General features: G+C 49.3%; 1 protein-coding gene across 2 annotated transcripts in view; it reads left to right on the forward strand.

Annotated features, from left to right (window-relative positions):
- Nucleotides 1-18,293, forward strand: part of HSPA12A (heat shock protein family A (Hsp70) member 12A) — a 180,552-nt gene that overhangs the window by 154,855 nt on the left and 7,404 nt on the right. For both annotated transcript variants that reach the window (XM_012448034.3, XM_021676957.2), the window contains 5 exons: nt 1,955-2,071; nt 11,264-11,435; nt 14,876-14,962; nt 15,740-15,844; nt 17,229-17,487. In XM_012448034.3, coding sequence (XP_012303457.2) covers nt 1,955-2,071; nt 11,264-11,435; nt 14,876-14,962; nt 15,740-15,844; nt 17,229-17,487 — 740 coding nt within the window. The remainder of the gene's footprint in view (nt 1-1,954; nt 2,072-11,263; nt 11,436-14,875; nt 14,963-15,739; nt 15,845-17,228; nt 17,488-18,293) is intronic.

An 18,293-nucleotide genomic window follows, 5' to 3' on the forward strand; every position in this document is an offset into this window, starting at 1 on the left:
ATTTCCTTTTAAAGAGTTTAAAATCTTCTGCCTGGTAATGGGCACTGTGCTTAGAATCTTCCTGACATACATCATACCTCTCACCTGTTTTTTTCAAGCCCAATGCAGACCTGCAAGGAAACGAAATATGATGATGATTAAAAAAAAACAAAAAGCAAAAAAACAAAACAAAACAAAAAACAAAAAAAAAAAGGCTGCTTTGTGTTGGTCCAAAGCAGAGACGTTTTTAGAAACATGTTTTAAAATAGTTTACTGAATGTACTTAACACTACTGAACTGTGCACTTAAAAATGGTTAAGACGATGAATTTTATGGTGTGTATATTTTTACCGTGAAACATTTTTATTAAAAATTTTTAGAAAAAGTAAAGGCAAAAAGAAAATCACTTACTGATCAAAGAGGAAGTTAGTTCAGAGAGAGAGAGGGTGGGCCAGACCCAAGATAACTATTTGAAACAATAGGAACAATGAGACACTGTCAGGAATTTTGTTTGTTTTTTCACCAGTCTATTAATCTTTCTTGTGTCAGAGCTGATTTAGACACAGGAGGGCCTTGGTGTGTGTTTAGGTTTGATTACAGATTCGTCTGGTGAACGTGGCAATGGGAAGAGAAAGGAAGGAAAGAACTGGCATTTGTCGGAGGTCTTTGGGCCAGACATTCCTTACGTGCTTTCATTGAATCTTGCCAGTAATGCTGTGGGTTAGTTTCATGATCTCCATTGAGCAGATGGGAATACTGAGTCTAAGAAGTTTTCCAGTGACATATTTTGTCTCCGTGAACCAAGTGGAAACCTGATGCTCCTGCCCAGCCCATTTATCAACATGGGCCTCAGTGATGTGGTTTAACCGTAACCAAAAGTTAAGGGCTACATGGTTCTTGGTGAGGTCATGTCATTCATAGCTGTCCCTTCCTGTTGGGAAAACTCCCCTGATACGCTGCCCTTGCATAAGGTAGATGCCAGTGACTATAGTTGCCACCAGCTGGTAAGCATCACTGTGGGCCAGGCAGTGTTCAGCTACAGGACCACGCGTAACAACTCAGATCTTCTCTGCATCTAGATAGGCTAGGCTCTGGATCTAAATTTTGGCTCTGCTACTTTCTAGCTGTACAGTGGTCAAAAAGGTACTGAGGCCAGATTAGAAAAGGTACTAATCCCAGCACTTTGGGAGTCCAAGGCAGGCAGATCACAAGGTCAGGAGATTGAGACTATCCTGGCTAACATGGTGAAACCCCATCTCTACTAAAAATACAAAAAATTATCCGGGCATGGTGGCACGTGCCTGTAGTCCCAGCTACTCAGGAGGCTGAGGCAGGAGAATTTCCTGAACCCAGGAGGCGGAGGTTGCAGTGAGCCAAGATTGCTACTGTACTCTAGCCTAGGTGACAGAGCAAGACTCCGTCTCAGGAAAAAAAAAAAAGATATTGAACATATCCAAGTCTCAGTATTCCTATCTGTAGGAAAGGGGCACAGTGAGAATCCCTTCCTAACAGGATTCTTGACTGGATGAATAGAGACAGTGTGTGCAAAATGCTTAATAAGGTAGGAGACCATGTGGTAAGTGCTCAGTAAATACAGCTCTCCCTAAATTGTCAATCCTCTCAACAATCTTGGGAGCTAGGCATTATTATCCGCACTGCACAGATATGGAAACTGAGGCCTGAGAGGTTGTCACTTGTCCAAAGTCACATGACTAGGACATGGCCACAGGGATTTCCTCTGATTCTCCACTCTCCAGGCCACAGTCTCATTCAGTGACAGAAAGGGGCTAGAGCTCCCTGCTTGCTGAATATTCGGAAAACAGATCTTTTCTCTCTGATGCTGGTAAGTTCAGGGGGCCCTGGAACGGCTCCTGAAGAGCTTGTGGCGGGAAGCCTGGATTCAGTGAACCCACAGGAGGCTGACCCGGGGACCCGCTGCCACTTGACCTGTTGCATTTCTTTCCCTTGGCTCCAGGAGCTGAGTGACCAGGCGGGTTCGGAGTTCGAGAACTCTGATGTCAGATGGGTCATCACAGTGCCTGCCATCTGGAAGCAGCCTGCCAAGCAGTTCATGAGACAAGCCGCCTACCAGGTGAGGGTGGGGTCAGGGTGGGTGGGAGCCAGAGGAGAAGGACTCAGGATGCCCAGGGTGGTGACTGTAGCCCCGTCCAGGTACCTCCCATATTCACTGGCCTCCATGGAAGGCAGCAAGGAGGCTCCCCTAGGCAGGGTGGGGGCTGGGAGACAAGGAGCCTTCACATTCCTCAGCTTCCTCCTGGGGGAGCAGTGGGGGTCAGTCCCACAACAAGAGCTGGGCTCAGTTTCCTTCCTGGCTTTCCACATTTCCAGGTCATGTTTCTGCTGCAGAGTCTCCAGGGCTAGGATTTCAAAGTGGTGGTTTAGAGACACTTTGTGGGTGAAATGAAGTGAGAACCTTAAGGAAAAGGCTTGGGAAACAAGAATATTTGAGTAAGAAAGCAAGCCAAGGCCATTGGCCACAAACCAGGCATTTCAGCTTGGCGTGAAGGCTGAACACTGCATGTCTGATGCAGGGAAAGAAAGGAAATGTGATTGTTTCCTGCACGCTTCACTAGGTGGGGGTGGGGGGAGGGTGGCAGACCCCTGCAGAGGGCAGTGGTATGGCCAAGGAGCATACCAGGCACAGGCACTTGTTGGCCAGGGAGACATATGCTCCAGTGCCAGTGGCCAGCTTGTCCCTGTGGGCACTGGGGGCGGCTACAGCTTGAGGGTCTGGCTTGGAGGCAGGAATGGCGGGCCATGCTGACCTGTTGTTATATTCCCGGGACAGAGCTGGCTCCTTTTGCACTTAAACCCCTGGGTGTATGAACACCCATGCCTCGGGCCTGGCTCAGCTCTCTGCGTGTTGACAGTCAGTTTTCTCAGTTTTCAGCTAAGGCTTGGTTGTGGCAAGTTACCAGGGTCATGGATGTCCCCTCCCCGCTGTTATGCCTCTCAGGAGGTATCCTGCCCACCTCTTCCAGGAGACATACCTCTGATGTTGTTTGTGAGCCTTTCTTTTACAAAACACCCGAAGAGTCAACTCTGAGCCCCAGCATAGTTCAACGGCCATGGGAACCTCAGTGTCATTAAGTAGCTTACGGAGTTCAACTTGCATGCAGTCAAGGGCAAGGCGTCCCCTCCCGCACTCTCTTCCCTTCCCCAGGCTGCTTCTCCTGCATTCCCCTGCCGCCTTGCAGCGTGAGAATCTGGCTCAGTGTATGTACCTGCCAAAAATAGATCTGTTTTTATAGGGATGAAGAAAGAGGGTGGAAGCTCCAGAAAGAGGCAAGCTCTTTAAAAAGGGAGGAAAAAAGTGCAGTTTAGCTGTTCACAGAAGCCCCAGGCATCATGGAGCACAGGCTTCATAGTGTCAACCTTCCGGCAGTGGCCAGAGATAGGGCATCGGGACACAGCTGTCTGTGGAGATGCCCCCCAGTGTTCTGAGTTTTTCCCAGGAAGAATATTCAAGATTCATGGTTTTGACTCATTTCCCAGCCCACAGGAAGAGTTCAGCAACAAATGGGTGACCCATAAAAAGGTCAATTCTTATTTATAGCCTGAAAAAAAAAAAGAGAGGTACAGTGGCTGGTAAATTTGTCAGGGGAGTTTGAGCCCTGGGCCAGCTCTTCCAAGAGGTGGGGCAAGAGGCGTGGGGCCCTCACACTGGGAAGTCACAGGGGAGGGCACTGAGTCCCTGGGGGTTTGGTGGAATCAAATGGGCACCTCAGAGAGAAAAGGGCCTGCAGCTCCTGGGTGAGGACAGATGTGACCTCCATGTTTATGGATCTGAGGAATTTGCTTTCAGAAGTCCAGAGACGTGCTGCAGACAGGGACTGTTTCCTCGATGTGGGCTGACCTCAGTACAGTGTTTTGCATCTTCATTTTTGACCTTTTGCCGTCCTTCCTTCCTTCCTTCCTTCCTTCCTTCCTTCCTTCCTTCCATTCATCCATCTTACTCCTATCGCACAGACTAGAATGCAGTGGCATGATCTCTGCTTACTGCAACCTCCACCTCCCGAGTTCAAGTGATTCTCCTTCCTCAGGCTCCTGAGTAGCTGGGACTACAGGCGTGTGCCACCATGGCCATCTAATTTTTGTATTTTTAGTAGAGACAGGGTTTCGCCATACTGACTAGGCTGGTCTTGAACTCCTGACCTCAGGTGATCTGCCTGCCTTGGCCTCCCAAAGTGCCAGGATTACAGGCGTGAGCCACCGCACCCAGCCAACCCTTTGCAGCTTTGATTTGACACTTGTATTCCCTTGACAGCCGCTGAGTGGATTTAAAGATGGCAGTGATCATTCAATTGTTTTTTTGTTCATGCATTTGTTTATTCATTAAACAAAGCTATACTGGAGGTCTTCTCTGTGTCAGGACTGTGGTAGGCACTGGATTCTATACCCAACCAAGGCAGGGACCCTGCTCTTGGGTCGCTCACAGCCAAATGGTTCACTGAAGCCTTTCATACTTTTGGTTTAGGGACAGGGTGTACTGGGGGCACAGTTGCTTTGCAGACATTGCTGCAGTCTCTTCAGCCTGCCTTCCGGAGAGTCTTAGGACAAAGTGGAAATGAAATTTGCAACTCTGTGGCCAAAATTAACACCTCTCTACTCTCTCTCCATCCCCCAGTAGTATATACAGACTAAGAAAGATGTGGACCTATGATGATTAATTTTATATGTCAACTTGACTAGGCCCTAGGATGCCCAGATATTTAGTCCGTCATTATTCTGAGTGTTCCTGTGATAAAGTTCAACATTTAAATCAATAAACTGAGCAAAGCAGATGGCCCTTGTTGAGGCAGGTGGGCCTCATCTAATCAGTTGAAGGCCTGAATACAGCAAAAGGCTGACCCTCCCCTGAGTAAGAGCGAGTTCCTCCTGCATGACTGCCTTTGAGCTGAGACTTTTTTTTCCCCCCTGCCTTTAGGCTCAGACTTAAACACTGACTGTTCCTGGGTCCACAGCCTGACAGCCTATACCGTGGGTTCTCCTGGGTCTCCAGCTTGCTGGCTGCAGATCGTGGGACTTGTTAGCCTCTATAATTGCATAAGCCAAATCCTTATAATTGTCTGTCTATCTATCTACCTACCTACCTATCTATCTATCTATTTATCTATCTATCATCTATCTGCCTGTCTTCTGTCTATCTGTCTGACTCTATGCCCTACTGACTTTGTTTCTCTGGAGAACCCTGACTAATACAGTGTCTGAGCACAGAACATAGTTCTCGGCCTAGCAGCTTCTGCGAATGCTCACCAGGCACCTATGCATGTGAAAGGTATCAAATCACGTGGACATCTGTCTCCTTCTACAAGGTGGTGGCTGCCCACCAACCCTTCTTCCCACAGTGCATCCCATCCCATGGGCCCAACTTCAGGCAGGAGAGCTGGAAGGCTGAGGTAGAAGTGACTACTCCAGTAGGACAGTTGGAGAACTGGTCATGTCTACTCTGCTTGCATGGGAAAAATGAAGCCCCTCCTTCTAGGCCTCCTGAGCACAGGTTTGTGGTGCAGTGGTGGGGGCTGAACTTGAACCTCCCACCTGCCAGGTGGAGGAGAAAGCGGCAAGACAGTGTTATGAGGAGCAGGTCTGGAGTTCTGGGGCCTCTGCTGGGGCAGGCTCACTGCCCGTGAGGGCTACAGAGAAAGTACACAGATGCAGTTTCTTTGGTGAAACTCCAGAAACTCACCTTGTGTCGAGTGTTTGTTTAAAAGCTGGGTTAAACCGTTAGCTTTTGTAATTCATAGACCCAAGCCATCATTAGACCCTTTGAGAGCATTCAGTGAAAACATGGTAACAGAAAGAACAGCTGATCCCTCTTCTGAGGCCTTTAGAAAAGACATAGACCCGGAAGACTGTTCTGAAGCTGAGGGGATCGTGGATAGGAAATAGTCCAGTTTATTTCTAAGGGCATTTTGCCTAAAATGTGTAACTCTAGTAGGCTCTGGAAACCTGTTAAATAAATGCTGCTCCCATATGTACGATGATCTCATCTAACATGGAGACATAGCGTCTTCTGCCTCCCTTTGGAACAAGCTGCAGTGAAAAATAATCATCGGGAAAAACAAAACTGCATAACAGCCTGAACTGGTGCAGCTGGAGCCTCTTTTGTAGCCTGACCACGGACCAGCAGTGCACTTAACTGATCTGGCCATTTCTTCTCAGCTGTGGACACAGGCCCGTGGCAGATTCTCCTGGCTGATTGCAGGGTGGAGGAGCAGAGTTGGTGTAAACACCACTCCCTCACCTCCTCAGTTTCCTTGGAGTGTGGTTTTCTCACCTGCTTCTCCTGAGTGAAACTCGTGATCACAGAGGAAGGCTTTAAAAAGCTACTACAGTGGTGCTCCTTCTGCCCCAAATTCTTGGAGGAGTTAAATGGGGTAGCATGCTCTTGGTTCAGATACTTTGTGTGTGTAGAATCCCCAGGTCAAAGCTGTGGAATGCAGGGATGAGGGCCAGGAAACTGCAGAAAAAAGGCCGGCTGGAGGGCTGGTGGATCTGTTCACTCAGCAGCTACCTCCTAAACACCTACTGTGTGCTTGGGGGCAAGAAGAACTGAGCGTTGCCCTTGGAAAACCCACCATCTTGCAGAAGAGGCTACACATGTCTGCACCATTTATAACAGGGGTGTCCAATCTTTTGGCTTCCCTGGGCCACACTGGAAGAAGAATTTTCTCGGGTCACACATAGAATACACTAACACTAATGATAGCTGATGAGCTGAAAAAAATCGCAAAATATAATGTTTTAAGAAAGTTTACAAATGTGTATTGGGCTGCATCCAAAGTCGTCCTGGGCCACATGTGGCCCATGGGCCATGGGTTGGACAAGCTTGGTGTATAGGACTGGAAATGAATATGTTAAGTGCTTGGCAGGGGCCCCAGTGGAGGGAGCGCTCTCATGGGAGTAGTAACCATGAGGTACCTTCTCCAAAGGCAGAATTATAAAGATAGATAGAGAGAGTGTTCTTCTGCTGCAGGTGACCCTGGCCTGATCCCAGGCAAACAGACCCATAGATTTGCTGAGGGCTGCCAGGTGGAGGGCTTCTGTTGAGGGTGGCTGCGTGTTAATGTAGAAACAAAGCTTGCACTTCCAGGCATTGGGTCTTCCTGCCCAGAGAGAAAGACAGCTGGGTTTTTGAGAGCCTGGGCGATGCTTTAGCATTTCCTCTTTTTCTCAAAGTCCATAGCAGCTCTGGGACTCCTGGGAGTTTGAATTTGTGCAGAATCTGCTGCCTCCTCTCACCTCTCCTTCTCAGCTCTCTTCTGGGGCCTCCATGGGGGAGTCTGCATGTGGGACACGGTCCCTCACAGGACAGGAGCTGGTTCAAGCAAAGGAATGTGGTTACTTTGTCCTGGGCCTCCCAGACACAGCCTGTGACCTTGCCTTTTCCTCCCCTCGGGAGTGGGGTCCTCTTCACCTTCGCTTCCCACCTGCATCTTCTTCCAGGTACAGTGGGGAACCCCCTATGGAAATGGGCCAAAGCTTTTGCTGTGGAGCTGAGGCCAGCCCAGCTGGAGAGGGATAGATGAAAGACCTCCCCTGAGGGGGCCAGCCCAAGCTGTTTTTGGCAGACTTGGGGCAGCCTGAGTGTCTTCAGGATGTGAGAGTGTCCTGGGCAGGGGACAGTTCTTTCAAATTGTCAGTTGCATACCAGGCACACTCAGATGCACTTGAGTTGTAGAATTTTACTCGGGGCTCTTCACCCCTCTGGACTGTTGGATCTGATTTTCCATATAAAGATTTCCCATCTAAGTCAAGAGTTCCTGCACAGAATTTCAGGGGTATTGTGGGTAGAGAGATGGGGGCAGAGCTTATGGTGTGGGAAGAGGGATGAGGGGTGGAGCATATGGTATGGGAAGAGGGGTGAGGGATGGAGTTTATGGTGTGGGAAGAAGGATAAGGGGTGGAGCCTATGATGTAGGATGAAGGATGCGGGGGCTGAGCTTGTGGTGTGGGAAGAGGGTTGGGAGTAGGGCTTACAGTGTGGGAAGAGGGATGGGGTGGAGCTTACAGGGTGGGAAAAGGGATGGGGTAGGGCTTATGGTATGGGAAGAGGGATGGGGGTAGGGATTATGGTGTGAGAAGAAGGATGGGGCGGGGCTTATGGTGTGGGAAGTAGGATGAGGGCGCAGAGCTTATGGTATGGGAAGAGGGATGGGGTAGGGCTTATGGTGTGGGAAGAAGGATGGGGGCAGGGCTTATGGTGTGGGAAGAGGATGAGGGGTGGGGCTTATGGTGTGGGATGACGGATGAGGGGTGGGGCTTATGGTGTGGGAAGAAGGATGAGGGGCAGGGCTTATGGTATGGGAAGAGGGATGGGGTAGGGCTTACGGTGTGGGAAGAAGGATGGGGGCAGGGCTTATGGTATGGGAAGAGGGATGGGGTAGGGCTTATGGTGTGGGAAGAAGGATGGGGGCAGGGCTTATGGTGTGGGAAGAGGATGAGGGGCGGGGCTTATGGTGTGGGATGACGGATGAGGGGTGGGGCTTATGGTCTGGGAAGAAGGATGGGGTGGAGCTTACAGTGTGGGAGAGAGACAAGGGGCAGAGCTTATGCTGTTCTTTCTCCCCTCCTATCCCTGGCCCACCTTGCTTTTACTGGCCCTGTGGGGCCCTCACTGCTGCAAGTCCCACCTGGCAGGCAGACATCCCAGTGAGACATGGTAACCATAATGTAGCGTCTGGGTCACAGTCTTTGTCTTTCTTCCTTCACACCAGCTCCCTGGGCTCCGCTCATGGGTTTACCCCCTCCCCTGACACCAGTTGATTTTCAAGTTTGAACTTTGGAGGAGAATTGTATACATACAGGCCCGGCAGTTTCTTTGCAGTGAGTTGTCCCTTCTTCCTCATCCTGTTTTGTGGAAGCTTTCCCCTTGGAACTTCTATTCTCCTGTGAGGTCCTTGACTCTACACGCCTTCAAAGATGGAAGAATCAGCACAGGAGCTGTCCTTTGGAAGGGGCCCCTCTTGGTCTTATTTGGGATTTCTTCCTTCAGGATCCAGGCTCAGAGGCTTCACCTTTGCTGGAGGCACTGCACGTGTGAGAGCCACATCCTTTCACTTTAACCTCCAGCCATGTTTGTGCTAAAGATATCTAATGTGACCCTCTGAGAGTGAAGCTGGGAGGGGGGACTTACTTGCTTGAATAGGGGACAGCAGGAAATCCTGTCATGCACCTGAGTCAGGGCCCTGTTGACCAATGTCACCCAAGGGCAGACCCAGCCTCTGACCCACGGGCTGAGCTGATGGGCATTGACACTGCCTGGGTGGTTGGCTGCAGCTGAGGGTACTAGGTGATGTGAAGAACAGTGCAGTTCACCAAGGACAGTGTACGACAGGAGCGTGGTGGTTCTCATCTGGTTTTATAAAGTCAGTCTTCCAGACGTGGTTCTGCCATGTTTGAGCCTTTTGTTTTTTACAGAGTGAAGGTGTTCAGTCATCTGCCTGCTGGTAGTATCGGTTATAGTGCTGAAAGTCTCACATCCCAGGAAATCTTTGTATCCTGGGCAAACTGGGACAGTGGGCCACCCTCCCTCTCTTTCTACATAAAGTGAAGGAGTTGACAAATGGCTCTGAAGGTCCTTTGCATTTTTTTTTTTTTGAGATGGAGTCTCACTGTGTCACCCAGGCTGGAGTGCAGTGGCGTGATCTCGGCTTGCTGCAACCTCTGCCTCTTGGGTTCAAGGGATTCTCCTGCCTCAGCTTCCCAAGTAGCTGGGATTACAGGTGCCCACCACCATGCCAGGCTAATTTTTTTTTTTTTACTTTTAGTAGAGAGAGGGGTTCACCATGTTGGCCAGGCTGGTCTCCAAACTCCTGACCTCAAGTGATCCGCCCGCCGTGGCCTCCCAAAGTGCTGGGATTACAGGTGTGAGCCATCATGCATGGCTGCTTTGCATTCTTAAATCCCCTTCCCTCCTTGCCCAGTAATTGGACCTCCCAAACCCCTCTGCCCATGATGAGGCCGGCTCCCCTTGGTAAGAGGGTATTTGTGCATGTGTGGCATGAGGAGACCTTCTGAACCTGGTCTGCAAGAAAAATGCACAAAACCCGAGGGGTGTGGTATAAAACTTCCTCCCAGTAGGTGTGGCACGAAGGCAGCATCTCAAGGTTCCTAAGAAATGTCAAAAAGTCAGCAGCTCAGCAGTGGCAGGGACAAAGTGTGCCTCCATGGTCTATTGTGCTGGCAACCGAGGACACCCATGTGCCTGAATGGTTTCCAGAAGCAAGTGGGGCCTCCCGCTGCAGCTCAGGCCATGAGAGGTGCCAGGGACCTGGTTAGAGGCCAAGCCAGGCTGTTTCTCTAAGCATCCTCAGAAGGGTCATCCCAGGGCCTCCTGGGCTGGCCCTTCTCAAGGCCCACTGGAGTGGTGACTGGGACGGGTCAGACGTCACAGAACAGAAGCCTTTCTGCCTACTACAGGCTGAGGCCCCAAATGTTTGCAGATGGAGGCCACAGATGAGAACTTGGGGATCAAATTGTTAAAGGAATATTTATTACTATTTGTGATATATGTATATAGTAAAACTATTAAAGGGTGGAGGCTCTGAATAAGATACCTGCTCGCTGACTCTCAACCACACTCTGGAAGTTGAGGGACTCTATGGGATTCCAGGAAGGGCTTCCTCCTGGAGCCACTGCTCATCTGTCACCCCCAGTAGATAAATCTCAGGAACCCTCCTAGTGCTCTGGAGATAACAGGTCGGTTACCCAGATAACAAAGTCAAATGCATGCGTAGCTGAGGCCCAGCCATGGCCTGTTTCCAAGGCCACCAAAGATTGGGCTTTGCTCCGATTTGGTCAGACCCTGTGGCATATGACAACTGAGAACAGATCACCTGCCTTCCACCCTGCGATGGTTTGGAAAGTTTCAGGGCCTCTGCAAGGCTGTGCCCCCACCCCTGGGCATGGAACCCCATGTGCATCCTACAGTCTATTCCCCCTGCCGCTCCCCCTTGTGCTTCTCAGTTCTGAGCCAAGCAAGCCCCAAGTGCAAGAGGCCCCATGGCTGAAGCACCGGGCGTTTCCCCCAGGGGGCCTGTACATTTTCTTTGGCCATCCTGGGGTGTTAGGGTATCTGGCCTGGGGCCCAGTACCGAAGCACCCCGACGTTAAGCTCTTCGGAGGACTGTGTAGAGAATGTCCCACAGAAGCAGAGCGTGAGTGCGCCTTCCTTAGGGAGATCAGCCCAGGCATGGGTGTCCTGTGAGCAGGCCTGCCCGGGGGGCCCTGGGTCCTAGCCTCTGTTTCTGTCTTCCAGGCAGGCCTGGCCTCTCCCGAGAACTCGGAGCAGCTCATCATTGCCTTGGAGCCTGAGGCGGCCTCCATCTACTGCCGAAAGCTGCGGCTACACCAGATGATTGAGCTGAGCAGCAAGGCGGCCGTCAATGGGTACAGCGGCAGTGACACAGTAGGAGCTGGGTTTACACAGGGTACCTCTGCTCTCTCTCTCCCCCTCCTGCTCTCTTCCCCTCCCAAGCCCTGGATGTCTCTCTCCCTCTGATGATTTTAAAGGCACTTAGTGCCATAATGAAGAATCAGGATACTCCAGAAGGAGGTGGGCTTGAAGCGCCTCTCTGCTCAGCCCCACTACAAACCATCCTCCAGTGGGCATGGTTACCCTGGTTCATCACCCACCAGGTGCCTGGGGGTGGGGAGCTTCTCTATAAGAACCTGAGGGTAGCCTGAGAGCAGTTCTTGGCCTTGCATTTTACTAGGCTCTTAATCTTTCTTATGTATTAACAGATTCTTAATCTAATTCCATTGCCTGTTATTAATTCTCCATTAAGACTGTTGATTTATTGCTGACTCACTCATTGGGCCTGCTTCATGTGTGATGAGTTCATTATGTGTCTTTGCTGAGAGTTTAAAATACAAATGAAACCGGCTGACTTTTCCTGACCTGGGTGATGCTCGCTTAGCTGTGGGAAGGAGCACCAGCTTAGGGAGACTCAGGATTGGGATTTTAAAAAGCTTTTTCTTTAGTAATTACCTGCAGGCAAGTGGGTCATAGCCTCAGTCACAGAACGTGGTTCCCTGGCATCCAGGGCTCTGTGGGTCTGTCCAGGGCTACAGGGTTTGCAGACATGTCCTGTCAGGGTCAAGGCACCAATGTGAGCATCGGCGCTAAGTGGGAGCACTGTGGGGGTGGCGCCAGGCATTGCAGCTCTGAGCTCTGTTGCCAGACGAGGGCTTTGAGGGCACGTCACCCGTGCTCACCTCCACCCCCCACTGGAAGGCCCCAGGCCCAGGAGGAGGAGAGGGAAGAAGACATCAGTGAGGACTGTTGCTGAGTTGTCCCCACCATAAGCTTGTTCCCAGCTTTTCTTTGGATCCCACACCCAAGGTCCGTCCCTGCATTTCCCAAGGCACCAGGCCAGGCTCACCCTGAGCCCATGTGCCTTCCTGCCCAGACCGTCTCAAGCCACCTCCTCCTGGCCTCCCCTCTTCCTGTTGACAGAAGCAACTCTGCCCCAGAGGCCACCTCTTTGTATTTCAATCCCAAGATTCAGGAATCTGGGAACCTCAGCCACAAAGCAGTGGCAAAAGACTCCCTCGTCACCAGGCTGCTGCTCCAGCACACCAGGAGCCGTGTGCTCACACCTTAGATCTGATTTACCCAGAATGAATGGAAACAGTTTCCCTTTAAGATCTGAGGGCTTGATTTGCCCCTTCCTACCAATGCTCAGCCTCCTCAAGGCACACCGAGGCTAGCCTTATCGCTAACTAAATCAAATGCATTAACATCGTAGTAAATACTCAGAGGTTTAAATTTCCATCTTCATTGTTTTCACTGGAAAAAAGAGGAATGACTAGGTTTATATCTTACATGCTGATTCTTCGTGTTGTTCATAAACACAAATTCATTAGCTAATTCTAGAATGCTCTTTTTAACTTTTTGTAAGTCTAGGAGGGAATGTCTGTTTTTGAAAGCCTTCCTCCCCTGAGAGTTTTTGGGTTCCTTTCCCTTAATTTATCACCTCTGCCCCCACACTGCTCTGTGTTAGCGTCCTGTGGCTTGTGGAATTTGCTGTCTCTGTGCTCTGAGGGTCTTCTTGGTTTTTGAAGTCCTCAAATTGTTGGCTGGTGCCAGACGAGGGCTGTCTGGGGCGAGCCTGGCAGAGCACTCGACCAGGAGTACCTGAGATGCCTGGATGCTCCTCCATGACTGAAGCCCAGTGGGTGCCATGCAGAGAAATGGACCTGGTGCTCAGCCCCAGCAGCGCAGGGTTTGCCATCAGCATGATTTTACTCATTAAGGATTGAATGGGATTGATAAAGGCTACATTTTTCACAATCTGGAGCTTAATTTGCCTGAAAACTGGGCTAGTTTTTGAGACCTCGGTACATGTCACATTAGCCTTGCTTGGCTGTATTTTATGAATGCCATTTTTTAGCCATCTAGATGGCTTTAGAAAACCAAATGCACATTACAAGGTCTGCAATCTGGAGCTGGTGTTGGGAGCAGGAGAGAGGCTCTGAATTTGGGGAGCCCTCCCAGGCCCACAGGAACTCTTAACTCAAGGGAGGGCTCCCTCTCCACTCCAAATGAGATCCTGGTTTAAAAGAACTTGGAGCTGGCCTGGTGTTTGCCATTCTAATCCCCAGAGAAGAAGTTGTTTTGTAAACACTGTGTTCTTTGCTGAAAGAGGCTAGAGGGTCAAGGGTGCTTTATTGGATAACCCACAGAGGGGTTTCTAGGACAATTCAAAATCAGCAGCACTAGCTTAGGGACTAAACAACAGAAAAAATGGGGAGGGGGCGAGGTTGTGGAATGGGACAGAGAGCCACAGACAGCAGAGCTTTCCCCTGTAACGTTAGGGGCTGCCCTCAATTGCTCAGTTACCATTTGCTGAGTACTGGGTCTCACACTAGGTGTGTTGTCTTCATTATCACCTACTGTGTGCTGGCTGAGGATGTGTTAGAGACTCAGTCCTTGTTTTGCCCACGAGGAATTTAAGCCAACTATTAATATCCCCATTTTGTGAACAAGGAAACTGAGGCCCAGAGGGTCGATTTGCCCAAACTCCCACCTTGGCGGTGCCCTGCCGCCCCCCAGGTGCCCTCTCACAGCACCCTTCTCATCTTGAAACATTCCATTATTCTGCTCTTTCCAACTTGCCTATAAATTGTTAAATCTCAAAGGCACGAGGGCCTGAGGTCTGAGGGTTAATTTCAGATTGCAAGAAAAGAGTCTTGGGAACTGCAAGCCCCTTAACCTCTCCTGATCTGGTTTCCTCCCCTGAACATAAGGACAATGATTTGTGCCCTGTCTGTCACAACCACACAGGCGTCCCCGCCACTCAGCACCCCAAGGGAGCCAAGGTTATCCTTGTGTTCATGGAAAAGGCAGCACAGGGGTTTGCCAGGCCCAGACGCGCCATCTTGTGGTCGAAGTGCATATTGGCTTCAGCTGGGTCAGGAAATGGCGCCCCCCGCCCCCCCAGTCCGTTTATCTAGGGTCCAGGGTAGGAAAACATAGTCCACATTCCTTGTATCAGACAAAGTTCCTTGATGTGGATTGTTTAACTGAGCGCACTGCAGGCTGTTTGGCAGACAGCTTCTTCCCTGGGACAGCAAAGCCAGGAAACTAAGTGATTTCATTAACCCGTTCTCCAAAAAATGTCACCAGGGGAGGGGAGTCTCATTACGGTGGGCTTTTCAGCTGGGCACAGGCTAAACTGAGGATTAGAGGAAGGCCGGTGGAAATTGCTTTCTCTGGAAAGAGCTGGCTCGGTGATTCTCGATGTCGTATTTACTCATTTTGGTCAAGTGTCACTAATGTTCCATCCCTAAATCTCCTCTTGCTGTTGACTCTCTGCTTCTTCATGCTTTCTTAACCCGTCATCATTTTCTTTCTGTCGGCCACTAGCTAAGGAGCACATACGGCGTAATCGACAGAGTCGGACCTTTTTGGTGGAGAATGTCATAGGAGAAATCTGGTCCGAGCTGGAGGAAGGTAGCGTCCTTCAATGTCCTTTGCTCTTGCTGGATTTTCCTGTGCTGCTCGCAAAAAGGCATTCCCATTTGTCCCTTTTGCCCTTTTGGAAAATGTTCAAACTCAGTGGGCTCTAAAGACTACTCACGCAGGTAGAGCTCTTTTGGGAGCTGTAATTTTGCATGTTGTAAAACCAAGTAGAGATTGGAACTGATCAGTTCCAGAGTAAGTCTAACGTGAAACGCAGATGATTTTAGGCACTATTCATGTGGCAGCAAGCTGCCCACTAAGTACGCGCCTGTAATCACTGCACTTTGGGAGGCCAAGGCAGGTGGATCACCTGAGGTCGGGAGTTCAAGAACAGCCTGACCAACATGGAGAAACCCCGTCTCTATTAAAAATACAAAATTAGCTGGGCATGGTGGCGCATACCTGTAATCCCAGCTACTCGGGAGGCTGAAGTGGGAGAATCGCTTGAACCCGGGAGGCAGAGGTTGCGGTGAGCCAAGATTGTGCCATTGCACTCCAGCGTGGGCAATAAGAGTGAAACTCTGTCTCAAAAAAAAAAAAAAAAAGATTCACTCAGCTGGGTTCTCTCATCCATCCCTAACCATCCTCCCGGGCCAATTGCATTCCCTTTGGCCATGGTTAACTCCTGGAGCTGCTAATTAGCAAAATCATTGTGTTAATGAGAAGCCCTGAGGGCACTAAGCTGGGTCTGCCTAGTTATCACCCACTAGCTTGTTTCGGATGGGGTTGGCAAACAGTCTGTGTAAAAGATGGCTGTTTTTGTGCCAGGTGACAAGTATGTGGTTGTGGACAGTGGCGGTGGCACCGTAGACCTGACAGTCCATCAGATCCGGTTACCGGAGGGACACCTTAAGGAACTGTATAAAGCCACAGGTGAGCCCCTGCAGGGCCAATTTTCTCATACCTGAGCAGTTTCCAGGCAGTTCTGTTTTCACTTGTTTCAGATCTCTCTCTCTCTTTTATTCTCTTAAATGCCACTAACGTGGGATCGTAGGCGGTGGAGGATACTAATGTCTGCTTGAAATTGGAAAGCAAAATGCAATTAAACGTTCTTTAAAACACAAACCATCACAACTTGGGTTTTGGCCTAAAGTGAGCCTGTTTCAGATCTGGCCAAGGGATTTGGTTTCTGAAAATTCTGAAAGGATGAGATTGTAACTTGATGTTGCCCATGACAGTGCTAAGGTGAACTTTCTAGGGAGGCCTCACCTTGTCTTGGATCAAGATTGCGAAACCATAGGCCAGGTGCGGTGGCTCATGCCTATAATCTCAGCACTTTGGGAGGCCAAGTGGGCAGATCACTTGAGGTCAGGAGTTGGAGACCAGCATGGCCAACATGATGGAACCCCATCTCTATTAAAAAATACAAAAATTAGCTGGGCGTGGTGGTGCACACCTGAAACCCCAGCTACTCAGGTGGCTGAGGCAGAAGAATTGCTTGAACCCAGGAGGCAGAGGTTGCAGTGAGCAGGGATCACACCACTGCACTCCAGCTTGAGTGACAGAGTGAGACTCTCAAAAGAAGATTGCCAAACCAAAGAACATGCTGTTTTTCTTTTGGGAGGTTGGAGTGGAAAGGATAATGGGTTATTAGAGGATCACACAGGGACTAGACCAGGCCTGCTGATTTTCTAGTCCCTGCCCTTGGATGTCTTGTGTTAGAATACCTCGATGGACCTAGTTAGATAAAGGTATTGATTTTATTACAATGTAATTGATTTAAAATAGATTGTTGGCTGGGCCCATGCTCATGCCTGTAATCCCAGCACTTTGGGAGATGGAGGCAGGAGGATCACCTGAGGTCAAGAGTTTGAGACCAGCCTGGCCAATATGGCAAAACCCCATCTCTACTAAAAATACAAAACTTAGCCAGGCGTGGTGGTGTGTGCCTGTAATCCCAGCTCCTTGGGAGGCTGAAGCAGGAGAATTGCTTCAACCCAGGAGGCGGAGGTTGCAGTTAGCTGAGATTGTGCTACTGCACCCCAGTCTGGGCAACAAGAGCAAAAACTCCATTTCAAAAAGAAAAAGAAAAAGAAAAAAGAAAAAAGAAAAGATTGTTGATGAGATTTCTGTAGGGAAAAGCTTCTCCACATGGAATGAGAAGTAGCACAGGGTTCTGAAGTGTAAGTGAACACTTATAGCTGCAGTCCTCTTGCTAAGTGGGTCAGAGATGAACAGGTAGGCCTGTTTCTCAGAGTCTGGACTGGGTTTCTAATGGTTTTTAACACCATGGCCTCCCTTTTTGTTCTCTACTCAGGCGGACCCTATGGATCCTTAGGAGTAGATTATGAATTCGAAAACCTTCTGTGTAAAATATTTGGAGAGGATTTCATTGAACAATTCAAAATCAAACGCCCTGCAGCCTGGGTTGACTTAATGATCGCATTTGAGTCTCGCAAAAGGGCAGCTGCCCCAGACCGAACTAACCCGCTGAACATCACGCTGCCCTTCTCCTTCATTGACTACTACAAGAAGTTCCGAGGGCACAGTGTGGAGCACGCCCTGCGGAAAAGCAAGTGAGTTGGGCTCATCACCTCGGGCTCCGGACGTTCTAGGGGGTGGAACGTGCTGATGGGACAGAGGAAGGAAGTGTGGACTTGGGGTTCCAGTCCTACACACTGGCTGTATGACCTTGGGCAAGGGACTCAGCTTCTCCTCCCTCAGTTTTTTTCACGTGGCAAATGGGTAAAATAATTCCACCTAATTCCAAGGGTCGTGGTGAGAATGCAGTGAGTTCATGTATGTTAGGTGCTTAGAACAATGCTTGGGACCTGGAAAGTATTATCTACGTGTTTGTTAAAACAGAGAAACTATGACAGCAGTTGAAGTTTAGTTTTGGCCCCTGCTGCTTCCCCAGTGTCTTGAAGAGAACCTTGTATGCAGTAGGTGCTCAATAAATATTTGTGGAATTAACCCAATGGGAGTCTAGGTTTCTTGCTACTCTGAGTCCCTTGACTGATATTGTGTCTCAGCTTGTTGCAAAATGAATATATTTAGAAGATGGTTTAAAACTGAATTTAAAAAAATAGATAAAAATAATAGATTTCTAATAATCTTAAACATTTAATATATATATATATATATATAGTATCCACAGTGAAATGATGACTACAGATAGATTTCTTATCACATTTCATAATTACCTTTTGCTAATAACCCTTTTGTAAGGGAACATTTACCCTGTAAAATACCCCATTGTCCAGCTTCAACAACTGTCAGTTCCTGGCTAGGCGAAATCCAATTATTATAAAGCAAATCTTAGAGAGATTATCATCTCATCTCTGTCAGTATGTACCTCTAAAGGAGACAAGTTTTAAATCAG

Source organism: Aotus nancymaae, unplaced genomic scaffold, assembly GCF_030222135.1.
Source record: "Aotus nancymaae isolate 86718 unplaced genomic scaffold, 86718_ANA_hifiasm-v0.15.2.pri h1tg000010l, whole genome shotgun sequence".
Taxonomy (NCBI): Eukaryota; Metazoa; Chordata; class Mammalia; order Primates; family Aotidae; genus Aotus; species Aotus nancymaae.